The sequence below is a fragment of the Molossus molossus genome, unplaced genomic scaffold (genome assembly GCF_014108415.1).
Source record: "Molossus molossus isolate mMolMol1 unplaced genomic scaffold, mMolMol1.p scaffold_m16_p_13, whole genome shotgun sequence".
Classification (NCBI taxonomy): domain Eukaryota; kingdom Metazoa; phylum Chordata; class Mammalia; order Chiroptera; family Molossidae; genus Molossus; species Molossus molossus.
The window spans coordinates 41,553,487-41,571,385 of NW_023425348.1; the positions used below are offsets into that span (position 1 = coordinate 41,553,487).

Consider the following 17,899-nt stretch of genomic DNA (forward strand, 5'->3'; position numbering starts at 1 on the left):
TTGTGGGCTAAGTGTTACTACAAATCTCACATGGTACATTGAAAGGATCTAAAATCTGAATGTTCTTTCACATTAAAAAACAAAACAAAACATTTTTAGAAGCCGATTAAGGTATTTTTCTGGGTAGTTTGAGGATTGTTATTTAGGAAATATGTTTGGCTGTAACAGAGATTGCCCCCAAATGGAGCTTTAAATAAATTACCATTTTTATTTGTTTCTAATGTAAAAGAAGTTGGAGGTAAGCAGTCTGGTGCTGGTATAGCAGCTCCACACTGTTCTTGGTGATCCAGGCTCCTGTTTTTCTGTTGTGCCATTTTCAGGTGCCTGTGATGATTACTAGAGCGCCAGTCATCAGGTTAAGGTTCTAGGTAGGAAGTTAGAGGATATTTAGAATAAAATCAATGTTCCATTACTAAGGGAAAAGAGAAGAATGGATATTAGATAGGCAAAGAGCAGACGCTGCCATAGGGGTTCATACAGAAGATGGGAAGTTATGTTTATGTTTTACTTTAAATTTCTGATTTTCCCTGTGTTATAAATTTAATATACATAGAAAGAAAAAAAAAAATAGAAGAAACTTTGTATTTAACAATCAAAGATCTGCTAGCCAAAGTAGTCAACTGTTACTACTTTGGTATATTTCCTTCTCCCTTTTTTAAAGCTTGGGGTTGGGATTTTTCTGTTATCTTTTTAAAAAACATATATTTCATCAACAAATATTTGATAATAGCTAGCATATCCTCTGTATTTTAGAGCCTGCTTTTTTTTTTTTTTTTTTTTGTACAGACAGAGTGGGAGGGAGAGAGTGGAAGAGAGAGAGAGGGAAATATCGATGTGAAAGGGACACATCGAGTGGCTGCCACCCGCACGACCAACCAGGGCCGGGGACAAACTGCAACCGAGGTACGCGCCCTTAGCGGGAACCGAACCCGGGTCTCTCAGGACCGCAGGCCGACGCTCTAACCGCTGAACCAAACCGGCCAGGGCAAGCCTGCTTTTTTTTTTACTTGTGACAAAATGCTTATGATACAATATTATAAATTCTTTATAAGTATAATTTTTAATGATTGTATAATACTCCATCAAGTAGATGAAATAAAGGTTGTATAGTTACTCTCCTGGTTTTGTCTATTTAAGTTGTTTCTGATTATTTGCTATTATAAATTATTCTGTGCTATCTAATTATTTACTTAGAATAGATTTTGAGATATGGAATTATTCATTGTTCATAAGACCCTTATTATCTAGTACCAAATTATCCAAATGTATGGTGCACTGGCTACTGAAGTATATACTCAGTAGCCAGTATACCAAAAGTTTCCATTTATTAGTATTCTCAACAGCATCAAGCATTATTTTTTAAAAGCTTTGGTAATTGGGATAATTTGGACTAGGGTAATCTGTCTCTGTTTAAATTTGCAATTCTTTATTATAAAATTGTAGTCATTTAGTGGGAATTTTGGAGGCCAAGAAGTGGGGACATCAGATTCTGGCCAAACTCAACCTTTGATACTTCCAAGTTTACTTAACTCTGTCATCCATCAGACATTGCAGTTTTGGTTCTAATCTTCAATGCTGCTAAAAGCTGTCCAACAATGCCAGCGTTGTTCTCAGATCATACCTTTAGGCACTATGCCTACCTCCGGGACAGTCTTTCTCACCTTGTTCCTGCCTTGAGGGTATGTTAAAAATAACATCTTTTGTCCTGGCCCGTTTGGCTCAGCAGTTGGAGAGTTCCTGCTAGGCGCACATACCAAAACAAAACAAAACATCTTTTGCCCTTGTTTTTGTTTTTTTGATTTTTGATCCTTCGTGGTTGTTAAATAGCAGAAAGTAGTCTGTGTAATCTCTGTAAAGGATTCATCCATTCTCTTTCTCTCTTTCACTCTATCCTATTGTTTTGTACATTTGCTTCTTACCTTTTAAACAGATTCATTGATTATATTATTGATTATATTATGTGAGGCAAGAAAAAGGAATCCAGAACAATGTAGATAAGGATTAGATTGTGATATATTTTAATAATCACATAAAGCCATAAATCTCAAGCTTATTTATTTATTTTTGTTACTTCTCACCTAAGGATATTTTTTCATCGCCTTTTTAGAGAGAGTGGAAGGGAGGGAGGGGGAGAGAGAGAGGAGGAGAAAGAAACATTGATTGGTTGTCTCCCACATGACGCCAACTGGGTCAGGGATCGATCCTGCAACCCAGATACATGTCCTTGACCAGGAATCGAACCCAAGACCCTTCAGTGTGTAGGCCAGCGCTCCAACCACGGAGCCACACTGGCCAGGGCAGCAAGTTTATTTATTTATTTTATTTTATTTTTTAATCCTCACCCAAGGACATTTTTCTGTTTATCTTCAGATAGAGTAGGAGGAAGGGAGAGAGACAGAGAAAGAAAGAAACATAAATGTGAGAGAGACACATCAACTGGTGCCTCCTGCATGACCTGACCAGTGCCGGGGACCGAACTACAACTGAGGTACATGCCCTTGACCAAATTGAACCTGTGACTCTTTGGTCCATAGGCCGATGCTCTAACCACTGGGCAAAACCTGCCAGTGCGACAAGTTTATTTTTTAATAATGAAACCTTTATTATTTTTAAAACTAGAGATATAGAAAGAAAAAATTTTAAAATGAACCATAATGGTAATAGTACACTCTTATTGAATGCTGTGTGCGGGCACTTTTGTAAAGCTCTTAATTTGTTTTAAATCATCCCTGCTTAGGTTACTTTAGATGATTTTATTTAGAATAATATATGAACATGTTAGAAAATTTAAACTGTATAGAAGATACAAAATTAAAAGTAAAATCCTCTTGTTACTGAGTGGGTCTACCTCAGGCTGGCCAGTAGTGTGTGGGTTCTTGGCTTCATGTAGGAAAGATTTCACAGCATAAGTCCAGGTGAATTTTAGAGGACGTTTATTAAAGCTGGGGACAGTGAACAAGAAAGGCCTCGGGAAATGAGCCTAGGCCTGGCTGCTTTGGCTCACTGAGAAGTCAGAGAAAAAGGGGCCTCGGGGACAGGTTCAGGGTGTTTACCTGGGACAAACTGCCCCTGCCATTTGCTGCCCTGATTGCAAGCCTGGGGGGGTCCCTTAGAATTTAGGAACTGCATGCCTGTAGGGGAAAGAAGCGGGGGGGGGGGGGGGGCAGGAGTGCTCCTGGGAAGAAGAGTGCCCGCTGGGATCTTCATTTTGAGGGGTTTCAAAGGCTGGATGGTTAGGGGAGGATTTCAAGAGAATATTCCTCAGTTTTATGCTAGTGGACCAATTGAGATTTCTTTTCCTTTTTTTCTTTTTTTAATTTATTTTTAGAGAGAGAGGAATGGAGAGGGTGAGAAAGAGAAACAGGGAGAGGGAGAGAGAGAGAGTAACATTGATGAGAGAGGACATCAATTGGCCACCTCCTGCATGTCCCCCACTGGAGCTAGGCCCACAACCTGGGCATGTGCCCTGACCGAAAATCGAACTGGCACCCTCTTGGTGCGTGGGTCGACACTCAACCACTGAGCCACACCGGCCAGGCAAGATTTATTTTCTTAGCTTCCTCTGTCCTTGGGTGTGGTTGGCAAATGACACTAATTGGATTTCTGCTGCCTGTCTCCCTGAGTGGGGTGAGTTAAGCTATTTACCTTCTGGTTGGGGAGGAGAAGTACAAACTATTTGCTCTTAAGTGTCCTTGGTTTAGGGAAGGCATGATTTACTAGATGGCTACAAACTGCTTGGCTTGTAGATTTTCTAAATGGCTGGAAACTGCTGTTTAACTCTCTGTCTCAGTTTCCCTATTCCATTTGTCCTCGCTTATTAGCCGGTCTCACTCTGCTCTCCCCTCCCCATCCTTCTGTTGAAAGGTTACCACTTTTAATAACAAGAACAAGAATTTTGGATATCATCATGTAAAAGTTTTATAGTATGCTATATAAACTAATTTGGGAATAAATCATCACTCTTCTGTGAAGTGAAAGATCAAATAAAGTTTAAAAATAAATGTGAGGCCCTGGTCAGGTAGCTCAGTTGGTTAGAGCATCACCATGATACATCATGGTTATGGGTTTGATCCTCGGTCAGGGCACATACAAGAATCAATCAATAAATGCATAAAGCCCTGGCTAGTTTGGCTCGGCGGTTTGAGCGTCGGCCTGCGGACCAGAGAGTCCAGGGTTCGGTTCCTGCTAGGGGCACATACCAAAAAATAATAATAATAAATGCATAAATAAGTGGAACAACAAATCGATGTTTCTCTGTTTCTTTCCCTTCCTCTCTCTCTAAAATCAATAAATAATTAAGAAAATTAAAAAAAAAATTGGGCCAAACTAAAACTGGACTTAATGAAGTAAACAGGTTGGTCTTGATTTGGCTCTGATAAAAATTAGGGTAATAGCCCTGGCCGGTTTGGCTCAGCATTTAGAGCATTGACCCCTGGACCAAAGGTTGGATTCCAGTCAAGGGCACGTACTTCAATTGCAGTTTGGTCCCTGACCCAGGCTGGGGATGAGCAGGAGCCAACCATTTGATTTGTCTCTCTCACATCAATGTTTCTCCATTCCTCCCTCCCTACCTCCCACTCTCTCTAAAGATAAATGGGAAAAAGTATCCTCGGGTGAGGATAAAAAAAAGAGAGAATGATTTTAAATAGATAAAATGTGATAGTATTCATTTTTAGTCCCATTTCTGTGGTTAGCCCATTTATTTCAGTTTGCAGCCTGTGGCTGTATTGGATAGACCATGTTCATTTTCTCTCTCTCTCTCTCTCTCTCTCTCTCTCGTTCCCTTTCTCCCACCGAAGCTGGGGAAAGAGAGAAAGGTTATTTACAGAATCACCTAGCCTTTTGTCCCCTTTACTTTGTTTGACTCACTACTTTTTTTTCTGTTTTTTTTTTTGGTGTGTGTGTTACTTAGTTGAGCTGCAGAATTTGATGGCACTATAACCTGGCTATGTTTGCTTAGTTATCAGGCAGAAAACTTGTGTCATCAGCTGTTTCCCCCAGTATCATGCCTCATGAGGATCCTTCCCGTCAGTTCCTGCAGCAGAGCCTTGAAAGGGTGTACAGTCTTCAGCACCTGGACCCTCAGGGAACCCAGGAGCTGCTGGAGTTCACCATCAGGTAGGTGATCATCCCTTTCCTTTGACAGAGGTGATTAACACTCTTGTTTTGCTCAGCTTGACTGTTTTGATTTCCAGTGTTGGTTATAGGCTAGTTTTTCTGACTCTGTTGGCCAACACTCACACATGGTTCCATGATCTATTTATATTTGGATTAGGTTGTAGTTTGAGCATATTATATTACAAAGAAAAACTCTTTCTATTCATGACCAGATTGACTATTGGTACAAAACTAGAAAGAGTTACAAAAAAGCTGTTTTTTCCTTTTTTTCCCCCTTGTATTAGTTAGGACGAGTGATGGAAAATGCGAAGTAACAGTGGTTTAAGGAGAAAAGGTTAATTTTTTTTCACAGGCAGGACATAGTTGAGATGGTCATCAGGAGCCTAAAGCTCCAAACTCTTATATCCTCTGTATTCCTGCAGGAAGAAAAAAAGCAGAACAGCATCATTTCTACCCTACCCCTTTTAAAGACACTTCCCCAAAGTTGCATGTTTTAATTTTACTTGCATCCCATTGACTAGAACTTGAGATACATGGCCATATCTAGCTGCAGGGAACTAAGAAATCTAGCCTTTATTCTGGGTGACCAGTGCTTAGTTAACATTTGATGACTCTGTTACGCAGGAGGAAGGGGAGGATATTGGGGAACAACCATCAGGCTCTGTCTGATCTTTTTAAGATGCCCTGCATGATAAAAAAAAAAAGAATTGAAACCCATTTGCCTTTATCAAGAGCAATATCCATATGCTTTTGTAAATAAAATTGAGTTAAAACACAGCCACACTTTTATGTACTATCTACAGCTGCTTTTATGGTATAATGGCAGAGTTGAGTAGCTGCCATAGACTGCATGGCTTGCAAAGCCTAACATGTTTACTCTCTGACCCTTTGCAGAAAAAGTCTGCTGACTCTGACCTGTGCCTCAGTCACATCTAGAGGCCACTGTCTGAAGTTGTTGGTCCTGAGCCCAGGAAAATAAACTCTACTTCTTGACACAGCCCCACCTAAATAAACATTTAGATTTTGTCCTTGACAGCTTTTTTTTAAAATCCTATTAGCACTGAAGCAAGTACATAATGCACAAAAGTAAACCAATATGGTCGTCAGTTGGCCATAAGTAGATGTTCAGTAAATATCCTTTGATGTGAATGATCCTCATGATCTAGGTTTTATGAGGTGATAGTCCTGCTTGGCTTCTGGCTGAACAGACCACTGTTCTAGTGCTGTGGGCGTCCTGGGAACTATGTTCTAATCTGAGTGTATTCTGAGGAGGATAGCCAGAATGGTGAAAGATTCAGAAAGGAAAGCAGATGGTGCTATAGTTATTGATGACCTGCAGTGTTTTACAAATATTATGGCAAGTAGATGTTGTTCCCATTTCACAGAGAAGAAATGGAAATTTGGGGAAGTGAAGCAATTTATTAGGAAGTAGCAGAACCAGGATTTAAATATAGATTTGTTTGGCTCTAAAATGGACTTTCTGTGATAATGCAGCAGTGAAGAAGATTTCTATATCAAGTGGAGAATAGATCAGATGACTCCTATGGTTCTTCAGAACCTACTTTTGCCTACCCTGTATACTTCTTTCAAAGCAGGTAGTTACCTACAAGGAAGCTCCCATAAGGCTGTCAGCTGATTTCTCAACAGAAACTTTGCAGGCCAGAAGGGGTTGGCAAGAAATACTCAAAGTGATGAAAAGCAAGGACCTACAACCAAGATTATTCTGCCCAACAAAATTATCATTTAGAATTAAAGGACATATAAAGAGCTTCCAAGACAAGAAAAAGCTAAAGGAGTTCATGACTACCAAACCAGTATTACATAAAATGTTAAAGGGTCTTCTTTAAGAAGAAGTAAAAACAAAAAAGGATTCAAAATATGAATAATAATAAAATGGCAATAAATACATATCTATCAATAATTGAATCTAAAAAACAAAATAAATGAATAAGCTAAACAGAAACAGACTCGTAGATACAGAGAACATTTTGATGATTGCCAGGTGGGAGAGGGCTTGGGGGAATGGTGAAAAGGTGAAAGGATTAAGAAGTACAAATTGGTTGTTACAGAGTAGTCACAGGGATGTAAAGTACAGTGTTGTAAACGTAGTCAGTAATTTTGTGGTAACTATGTATGGTGTCAGGTAGGAGTGGGATTTATCAGAGTGATCACTGTGTAATTAATGTCTGATCACTGGGTTGTACACCTAAAACTAATATAATGTATATAAACTGTAATTGAAAAAAATTGTATTTTTAAAAAAGAAAGAAATACACTTCTTTCCTTATGAGAATATTTAAAAACACCAACCCTAAAAAACATGGGATTTCTTGGTTAAATTTTTTTAAATCCTCCTTTTGCTATGCATTGTTTCATGTCTCCAAGGAACAGTGCCTGCCTAGTTCAGTAACTTAAGAGGTGGAAATAAAATGTTTGCAGTTTGTAATCATCTGGGTGCGAGAATGAAGATAACTGTTAGAAAGTCATCAGGAGTTTGTACTCATTTTGCATTTTCTAACATTCCTTGTTATTCTGCCAAATTACTAAGAGACATTCATTGTAAATTTGATGTTTAGAGATTGAAAGAAATGTTTAGTCGTAAACATTTGATTTACACATCCGGTCTTTTTGACTATCTTTAAGTGATGATTTTAAAATGAATGAATTCTGCTTTTTGTGTAAACTTTTTAAAAAAGTTTTCTTTTAATTGAATTTATTGGTTAATAAAATTATATAGTTTTTAAGGTATAATATTCTATAAAACATTATCAGTATATTGAGTGTTCATCACCCCAAGTCATGTCCCTTTCCAGCACCATTTATCCTCTCTTTACCCTCTCCTGCCTCCCCACCCCCATTTCCCTCTGGTAGTGACCATACTGTTGTCTGTCTATGAGGGCTGTTTTTTTTGCTTAATCCCTTTACCTTTTTTACTCAGCATCCCAACCCCTCCCCTCTGACAGCTATGAGTCTGTTTCTATTTTGTTTTTTTTAGTTTATTTTGTTCATTAGATTCCACATATAAGTGAAATCATGTGGTACTTGTCTTTCTCTGACTGGCTTATTTCACTTATCATAATACTCTCCAGGTCCATCCATGCTGTTGCAAAGGTAAGATTTCCTTCTTTTTTATGGCTGAGTAGTCTTCTACTGTGTGAATGTACCACAGCTTTTTAATCCACTCATCTACTGATGGGCACTTGGGCTGCTTCCAAGTCTTGGCTATTGTACATAACACTGCAATCAACATAGGGGTGCATATATTCTTTGGAATCAGTGTTTCGGGTTTTTTCGGATGAATTCCCAGATGTGGGATTGTGGTAACTCCATACTGTTTTCCACAGTGGCTGCACCAATCTGCATTCCCACTAACAGTGCAAAAGGATTTCCTTTTCTCGACATCTTTGCCAACACTTCTTGTTTGTTTATTTATTGATGATAGACATTCTGACAGGTAGAGATGATATCTCACTGTGTTTTTAATTTGCATCTCTCTGATGATTAGTGATTTTGAGCATCTTTTCATATGTCTATTGGCCATCTGTATGTCTCTTTGGAAAAGTGTTTTTTGCCAACTTTTAATTGGATTATTTGGGTTTTTTTGGTGTTGAGTTGTATGTGTTCTTTATAAATTTTGGATAGTAACCCCTTATCAGATGTATCATTGGCACTTATGTCCTCCCAATCAGGGGGTTGTTGTGGTTTTCTTTGCTGTGCAAAAACATTTTAGTTTGATGTAGTCCCATTTGTTTATTTTTTTCTTTTGTTTATCTTGCCTGAGGAGATATATAAGAAAAAATATTGCTACGAGAAGTGTCCAAGATTTTACTGACTAATTTTTCTTCTAGGATTTTTATGGTTTTAAATCTAACATTTAAGTATTTAATCCATTTTGAGTTATTCTTGTATATGGTATAAGAAGGTGGTCTAGTTTTGGGCGGGGGGGGGGGGCGGTTTGCACATATCTGTCCAATTTTCCCAACACCATTTATTGAATAGACTATCTTTACCCCATATGTTCATTCCTCCTTTCTCAAATATTAATTGACCATAAAGATGTGGGTTTATTTCTGGGCTCTCTGTTTTGTTCTATTGATATATATGTCTGTTTTTATGCCAGTACCATGCTGTTTTGATTACTACTGCCTTGTAGTATATTTTGATATCAAGTAGCCTGATTTATCCACCTTTGTTTTTCTTTCTCAAGATTGCTGTGCTGTTAGGAACTTTTGTGGTTCCATGTAAATTTCTGGAATATTTGTTCTAGTTCTTGAAATATGCCATTGGTATCTTGATAGGAATTGTGTTGTATCAATAGATTGCTTTGGGTAGTATGGACATTTTAATGATGTTAATTCTTCCTTTCCATGAACACGGTATATGTTTCCACATATTTGTATCTTCTTCAGTTTCTATCTTCGGTGTCTTATAATTTTCTGAGTATAAGTCTTTTACATCCTTGGTTAAATTTATTCCAAGGTTCTTTGTTTTTTTAATGCAATTATAAATGGGATTATTTTCTTAGCTTCTTTTTCTGATAGTTTATTATTTTTTTAATTAAAACATTTTTTTCTTTATTAGAGAGAGAGGAAGGGAGACCGAGAGAGAGATAAAAACATCGATGAGAGAGAACATCGATTGGCTGCCTCCTGCATGCCCTTCACTGGGGATTGGGCCCACAGCCTGGGCATGTGCCCCGACCAGGAATCGAACCAGCGATCTCTTGGTGCATGGGTCAACGCTCAACCACTGAGCCACATCAGCTGGGCTCTGATAGTTTATTATTGGTGTACAGAAGTGCAACTGATTTCTGGATATTTATTTTATATTCTGCTACTTTACTTAATTTATTTACCAGTTGTAGTATTTTTTGGTGGAGTCTTTAAGGTTTTCTATATACAGTATCATGTAATCTGCAAATAATGACAGTCTTCTTCCTTTCCAATTTGGATGCCTTTTATTTCTTTTTCTTGCTTGATTACTGTTGCTAGGACTTCCAGATCTATGTTGAATAAGACCTAGTCTCTCCTCACATAACTCAAGTCTGCTCCACCATCCCTCTGCTGGAGCCTAGGGTGTGTGGCTGCAAAAGAGATTTTGTGCATTGGGTCTTTAAGAGGTTGCTTAAGTTTCTAGCGGTCTCCTGTCTCTCCCTGGAAGACAGAAACCCCACTGCTTTTCACAGCCAGAAGTTATGTGGGCGCCTCTTCCAGGCTCTGGTGCTCTGAGGTGGGGAGTCTGGCTTGGGCTTGAGATCCCATGCTTATCAAGGGAACTCCCTTGCAGCTGAGATATCCCTCTGGAACCTCAGCCATAGCCCCTGGGAGCAGGGCCTGCCCTTTTCAAGTCTCTGCTCTTTCTGCCAGTCTCGATGTGGCTTCTTCTGTAAATCCTTGGTCTAAGACTTCTCTTCAGCTAGTCTTCAGTGATTATTAAGGTTGCTTGCTCTATATTTTAGATGTTCTTCCAGTTTGGTCCTTGGAGGAGATGAGTGTAGCTTCCACCTACTCTGCCGCCATCTTGGATTCCCTCCTTGTGTAAACTTTCAAAAAAAAATTTTTCAATGTATGTAAACTTGTGTTCTTATAATATTTTTAAAATGATACTTATTGCCATCATGTGGACTAAGGATTACTAAAGTGTGTGTTTCTGGGAGGGGCTCTTTTGCCCTGCTATATAACATCTCTGGAAATGTGGCTTAATATTTCTGATTTTAAATCAGTTTTGGTCTCATCTGTATTTGATGTAGTTCATAACTATATGAAAAGATTTTAATAGGAAAAAATTGAATGAAATGCAATAAGATATGGTTGAAAAAAAGGCTTTTAGAATTAGACCTGAGTTCATGGCCTGCTTTTTGTCACTTAATTCTGCGACCTTGGGCAAACCACTTAAAATCTGGTCTTCATTTTCCTTCACAGTGAAATGAGATTAATTGCACTTCACAGTGTAAGGATTAAATGTCATAAGGAAACTCCTATTACGGTGCAAAGAGAAGGTGCTGTTTGTAACCTTTTTCATTAAAGTGTTCGTAGTCTCCTGATGAATGTCTAAACTTGTTCTTAAGGATTGTGGGCATAAAGAGGTCCAGAGAGGAAACACTGGGACATAGAGCATTTTGCTCAGAGCTAGCAAGTTTCTCTTTTTGTCTGTTTAGTAGTTCAGATTTCCCATGACTAGTTGGGTTGCATCTTGTTCTGTGCAGCTGAGGACAATTGCTACAGTGCAAGGGTGGTAGAAGAACTTAACAGTGGCGGCAGTCAGCTAATGCACAGTCAGCCGGTCGGTGTTCTCTGGAACTGTAACAGAAAGCAGAGTCTTTGTGGAGACGAAATGGTTCTGAAGTAGAATGATTCAGGGCTGTCTTTTGTAAGAGAGACATTAGAGATGGAAAGATCACCAGAATAGCACTTTACAGGTGTGGTTAGCTGCTACAGGATCTTGCTCTTTATTATGTTGGATTCCCACACACGGGCAGGCTCTCCAGGACCACCTCAGGCCACCAAAACTCCCCAGCAATGATATATAAACTACAGACCCCAGTTTCTTCAATTATTTTGGGAATAATTTATGTAGTGTCCCTTTCCAGAGCATCTTCTCACTGGTATTAAGGTTCTGAGGAGGCAGCAGTAGCTATCAGAAAGTTGCCCGAGATTATAGGGAGGGGCTTAGTCTGATGGAGAGTTTTGTACAGGCTACTATGAAACGTAATATATTATGCCAGCCCTGAAACAGTTAAGTTTTCTCATGACCCAGATCTTCATTTCTATATGAAATTTTGATATTGCTATTAAAAAATAAGGCAGCTTTTTTTGAATTCTTGCTGAGATGGATTGTTAGGAGCCTCTCTCTCTCATATACATATACATATGTATACATACATATACTCCTCCCAAAAAAAAAGAAGAAAGAAAAAGAACACAGTACTTTTTATAGATGTATAGCATATTTGTAGAAGAATTCAAAAGAAACTAATAATGGTGGTTCCTTTGGAAAGGGTGTACAGGTTAGCAGTGTACAGGTATAGGAAGGTGGACTAATTTAATTGTATATCTAAGGAGAATTCTATAACTTACCAGTATTAATTGTATAGCTAGGTATGTATTATCTACTCAAACAGTTAAAATTTTTAAATTAGTAATCTCAGCCCCTAATACAACTATTTTATCTGTGTGTTATTTTCTGTTTTCTTATCTACAGGCAAATCTTCTTTTTCTGATGATACAAAAATATTTGTCCATTGTATGAAACACTTGGAAAATAAAGCATAGTTAGGAGAAGGCACTAAGAAGCCCTTGAATGCCTCTATCCAGAAAACCATTTTGCTGCATTTTTCTCTTATATATTACATATAGTTTTTACATGGTTGGGATCATTTACCTTATTCCCGTTTTATATTTTAATGGCTATAGAATATTCCATTGACTGGGTGTACAGTAATGTTTAAAATTCCTCTACCATTGAATATTTGACTAGTTACTGGGTTTTACTGTAATAGCCCACACAATGAATATCATGAGGCATCAAGCATTTCATTTCTGTTGAAGATTTTCCTTAGAATTACTTTTCATCGTAAAGCTACTGATCAAAATATTTGACCATATGTGTAACTTTTATAAAATAGTACAATTTAACTTTCCAAAAGAATTATATCACTGAAACCGCTATCCAAGTGTGAGTGAACCACTTTCATTATAACCACTCCAGCACTGGGTGCGTTTTAAAATTTTTATGACCATTTTACTAGGTGTAAAATGGTAAAATGCTTTGACATGATATTTATATTGCTGTCGTTATCCTTATCTTATGTTTGGCTTGGGGTTTTATTTACTTCAGGGATCTGCAAAGACTTGGAGAACTTCAGTCTGAATTGGCAGGAGTAGCTGACTTCTCTGCTGCCTATCTTCAGTGTCAACTTCTTCTCATCAAGGTTGGTTTGGAGCCATTATGCTTGTGATTGTGATGCTAAGAACACACTTTAACACATCTGGCAGTGTTTGAGACCATCACTGGAAAAATATGTGGCCTTCTGCAGCCACTTAGCAATGGAGAATTATGTACTCTGTGGTATAATTGTATTTGGCTCTAATTAAAGAATTGTAAACTCATATTGGAATTAGAATTTTTAAAATTTGGTAGAATTCTTTCATCATTATGTAATTAGAGAAGATCAGATACGTAATCATTTTCTTTAGAATCGTAAGGATTTTCATTGTTTTTTCAATTTGATTGGCAAAGAACTTGTATGAACTTTTATTTTCTTAAAATACTAATTTCACTTTGTCAAAGTAAAATTAGTCAGAGGTTGATTTCATTGCTCCTAAAAGGGCCAACTTGCTGGCATTTCATAGTAGGTAGTCACACACACACAAAATTGGTACTCAAGAAACTGTTTTAGTTTGCTGAATTGAAAACCAATTAAACTAGTTCAGTAGCTTTCAGCTTCTGCAGCAGAGTGCAGAGTTCTGCTATAAATTTGGGCTTAGGACTTAGGAGAGCCCTTCTTACTTGATAAGCCTTTATCTTAGCTTTAGTTCCAAATGTTATTAGTCTTCAAAGTGATTAATGATATTTGTTAAAAGTCAGAATAAATGGAGAAGTCAGAAATTATTTCCCACTGTAAAATATGTGAGCTTAGGATTTTGCAAGTGTGTATATACATGTGAAGGTGGGTGTGTACACTGAAGTGGGTTGGGATTTAAATAGCCCTTGTTCAGCAAGATAGATTCTTTCAAATGTACATATTTACATAACCACCACCACAGTCAAGATATAGCATATTTCCAGAGTGGGAGGGAGAGAGAGGAAGAGAGAGAGAGGAAAACATCGATGTGAAAGGGACACATCGAGTGGCTGCCACCCGCACGACCAACCAGGGCCGGGGACAAACTGCAACCGAGGTACATGCCCTTAGCGGGAACCAAACCCGGGTCTCTCCGGACCGCAGGCGGACGCTCTAACCGCTGAGCCAAACCGGCCAGGGCCCAGCAATGTCTTTGAATGATGTTGGCCTAGTGTTTGGTGCATAGTGAATGCCATGTCACTCTTGGTCTTTTCCTTCTTCTGTGGCTTGCTATCTTCTCCATAGAAATACAAGAAGGCCTTTGAAAAGAATCTACTTTTCTGTAGTAGGAAATGAGAAGAGATTACTCCTAAAAAGGACACAGAACTATTGTTTACTCAGTGTCATGGAGTGGCAGGGTAGATAAGGGACCCAGACTTAGAACTAGAGGCAGGCAGGTGTTTGGTAATCTGGGAGGAGCTAACTCAGTTGTGGCACATCTACTCCCCAATATATTCTGTAGCCAGTAATGATCTTCATGAAGAATTATATAACAACATCAAGAAAAAATAATAAAAAGTTAATAAATGAAAAATAAAAAGAATTGTATAATAACATCAGAAAATACAGTGTAAGTACCAAAAATATATAAGTCCTTGCCAGTGTGATCAGTGGTTAGAGCAGTGGTCTGTGTACTGAAGGGTCATGGGTTCAATTCCTGGTCAAGGGCACATACCTGGGTTGCAGCTTTGATCCCTGAGTCTGGTCAGAGCACATGCAGGAGGCAACCAGTCGATGTCTCTCTCTTACATCAGTGTTTCTGTTCCTCTCTCTCTCCCTCTCTCTCTCTCTCTCTCTCTCTCTCTCTCTCTTTCTCTCTCTCCCCACTCCACCCCTTCTTCCCCCCTTCACTGCTCCCTCCCCTTCCTTCCACACTCTAAAAAAAAAGCATACAAAATTATTTCAGCTTTCTGACCTCAACTATATAAAAATGTACATTTGAGAAATAATTGGAAGCAAATATTTAAAAAATAATATCTCTGATAAAATAGTATAGATTTAAAGATTTCTGTTTCTGTAGTCTGAACCTGCCAGTGCCTAATATGATAGTCACCAGGTACATGTAACTGTTGAGCACTTGAAATGTTGTTAGTTCAAATTGAGATGTGCCGTAAGTTCAAAATGCACACTGAATTTCTTAGACTTTTTATGAAAAAAGCATGTAAACTCTCAGTAATTTTTAAAATATTGATGGCACGCCCTGGCCGGTTTGGCTTCAGCGGTTAGAGCGTCGGCCTGCGGTCCAGAGAGACCTGGGTTCGGTTCCCGCTAAGGGCATGTACCTCGGTTGCGGTTTGTCCCCAGCCCTGGTTGGGGTTGTGTGGGTGGCAGTCACTCGATGTGTCTCTCTCATATCTATGTTTCTCTCTCTCTCTCTTCCTCCCTCTTTCCCTCCCGCTCTATCAGAAGATAAATGCAAAAAATAAAATAAAATAAAAAATTGATGTCATAGTGAAATGGTATTATATTGGATATACTGGGTTAAATAAACTATGTTATTAAAATTAATTTTAACCTATTTCTTCTTACTTTTAAAAATGTAGAAAATGTAAAATTACATACATGGCTTGTTTTGTGTTTCCATTGGACAGTGTTAGTGTGGGTTTTTTGTAGTGTCATTGGACTATGTCTCTAATGAAGAAGGACTGTGGAAATTAGAGACTACAGCAGAGATTTAGACGAGAGATGGGGCCCTGTGGGTGGATAGCAGAGGAGAGAGACAGAAGGTGAAAGCTGTGGCTTTAAGTGATAGTGTTGAATGTGGAAAGCTTGAGGAGAGTGGAATCTAGTAAAGCTATGCTGGTAAGGTGATGGGACTGTTCAAATAGTGAGCATGGGGCAAGGAAAAAAGAACCGCAGTCAAGCAAGAAAGGTCTAGGCAGTTGGTAGTCCAGTGGCCCCGGGGAGAAGGAGGGCCCAGAGCCTTTAAGCTAGCTTGTCTGCACATTCTGGTGAGAACTTCATGGCTCCTGCACTCTGCTTGCAAGCACTAGTCTGGGACATGCGGCCTTTGGGCTAGGAGTTGGATAGAATGGGGAGGAGTTCAGTTAGCCCAAACCATTGGTAGGGCTTATTGTCTTAAAAGAATAAGACTGAGAGGAAATCCTGATCACGGTAGATTTTCAAAGTAAACTAAGTCCAAATGATATGCCAGTCTTTGTGATCTCTGTGTTCTGTCCTCTCTTGATTTGTCTGTGTAGGCCTTACAGGAAAAGCTGTGGAATGTGGCTGCCCCTTTGTATTTGAAGCAGAGTGATTTGGCCTCAGCAGCAGCAAAACAGGTAAGCTAACTGAGACCTCAGTAGATCTCTGTCCAGGAATTATCTCATTCAAGTTGGATCCAAAGGCCTTCACACAACTCCATGGCTCTAATGTGGCCTCCTAGTTTCAGCCTGGGGTGACAGAAGTTAGTGATATGAGAAGCAGCATAATTAGGGGTCATAGTACTGGCTTTAGAGTCGAGGGACCTGGGTTCTTGTCCCAGATGTGCCTCTAATTTGCTGGGTGATATTGAGCAGGTTATTTAACCTCCCTGTGTTCAATTAGATGATTTCTAAGATTCTTTTTTATTTTAATCCTCACCCGAGGACATGTTTTCATTCATCTTCAGATAGAGTGGGAGGGAGAGAGGAAGAAAGAGAGAGAGAGAAACATTGACATGAGAGAGACACATTGAGTGATTGCCACCCACATGACCCCAACCAGGGCCAGGGACAAACTGCAATCGAAGTATGTGCCCTTAGTGGGAACCGAACCTGGGACTCTCTGGTCTGCAGGCCGGCACTCTAACTGCTGAGCCAAACCGGCCAGGGATCTAAGATTTTTTTGTGTTCTAAAATATTATCAGTTTGTATTTCATATATACTAAAATCCAATAAATACTACCATGAATTTTTTTTAATCTGAAAATGTAGCCGAACTAATTTTCAGGTTGGTTATATATTTAGCCTGTACCATCTCTTGAATGTTAAAACATTCTTGTGTTTCTCTTTAGTTCATTAAGTAGCATTTCATTTTATTTGCTTTGAATTTCTTTCTTTCTAGCTTTGAGCAATTTACCTTTATTCTTAGGTATTGGGATTTGGTGAACTCTTCTGGATAGTGAGTCTGTATATAACTGAGTGCTTATGACCCATTAGGAAGCTAATGATGATGACTGTCATGGCTACATTGCAGTTCACTAAATGATTTCAAGTTTATTTTCATTATTCCTCACAATAACCCCATTAGATAGGAGTAAATATTAAGCCCATTTTACAAGTGAAACAATTAAAGCTCAGCAAGGTTGAATTCTTCAAGTTGTGGGTAGTTGGGTCAGCAATTTGAGCTTAGATCTTCTGATACCCAGAGTCTGTTTTCTTTCCACTACCTTATTTGATCTCTCATGTGAGCTAGACTCCCTCTCAGACCTGCTATGTGGTTGATTGTAGGGAGTAGAACTTAATGACTGGAGTGCCAAATGGACCATGTTGGGAGGGAGGGGACCAGGGAGCAGCAGTCTGGAAGAAAGAGAGGAAAGGAATTACAATTGCTCTGTGCCAGATACTGTGTTAGACTCCTTCTATGCCTCATTTAATCCTTTAAATTTTATAATGTTGGTACTGTTTCTTCCCTGTGTATAGATAGGGAAACTGAGATACCATGTAACTAAGTATCTTGTCTTACTGTCAATTGTAGGAGAGCTTGGAGTCATTTCTCTGACCCCAGAACCTTTAAAGGAAGGCAGGCACAGAAGGGGGAGAGAAGCATCATTTGGGCAAGAGCAGCTGATTTGGCTAGAATAGAGCAAGAGCTTAAGATGCACTGGGCTTGAGCTGAGGTCATAGATAGTTTTCTTCAGTTATCCCAAACTGTAGGCCCGTAGGACAGCCTGTCTGGATGACTACTAATAGGTGGGTCATGGCTCTTGATGCTAAATTCTTGAGAACTATCTTGGGG

At 38.9% G+C, this 17,899-nt stretch overlaps 1 protein-coding gene across 4 annotated transcripts in view; it reads left to right on the top strand.

Annotated features, from left to right (window-relative positions):
* INTS4 (integrator complex subunit 4) overlaps positions 1–17,899 on the top strand; it is a 94,813-nt gene that overhangs the window by 57,202 nt on the left and 19,712 nt on the right. For all 4 annotated transcript variants that reach the window (XM_036258271.1, XM_036258274.1, XM_036258272.1 and 1 more), the window contains exons 14-17: positions 1,546–1,679; positions 4,961–5,118; positions 12,955–13,048; positions 16,162–16,242. In XM_036258271.1, coding sequence (XP_036114164.1) covers positions 1,546–1,679; positions 4,961–5,118; positions 12,955–13,048; positions 16,162–16,242 — 467 coding nt within the window. The remainder of the gene's footprint in view (positions 1–1,545; positions 1,680–4,960; positions 5,119–12,954; positions 13,049–16,161; positions 16,243–17,899) is intronic.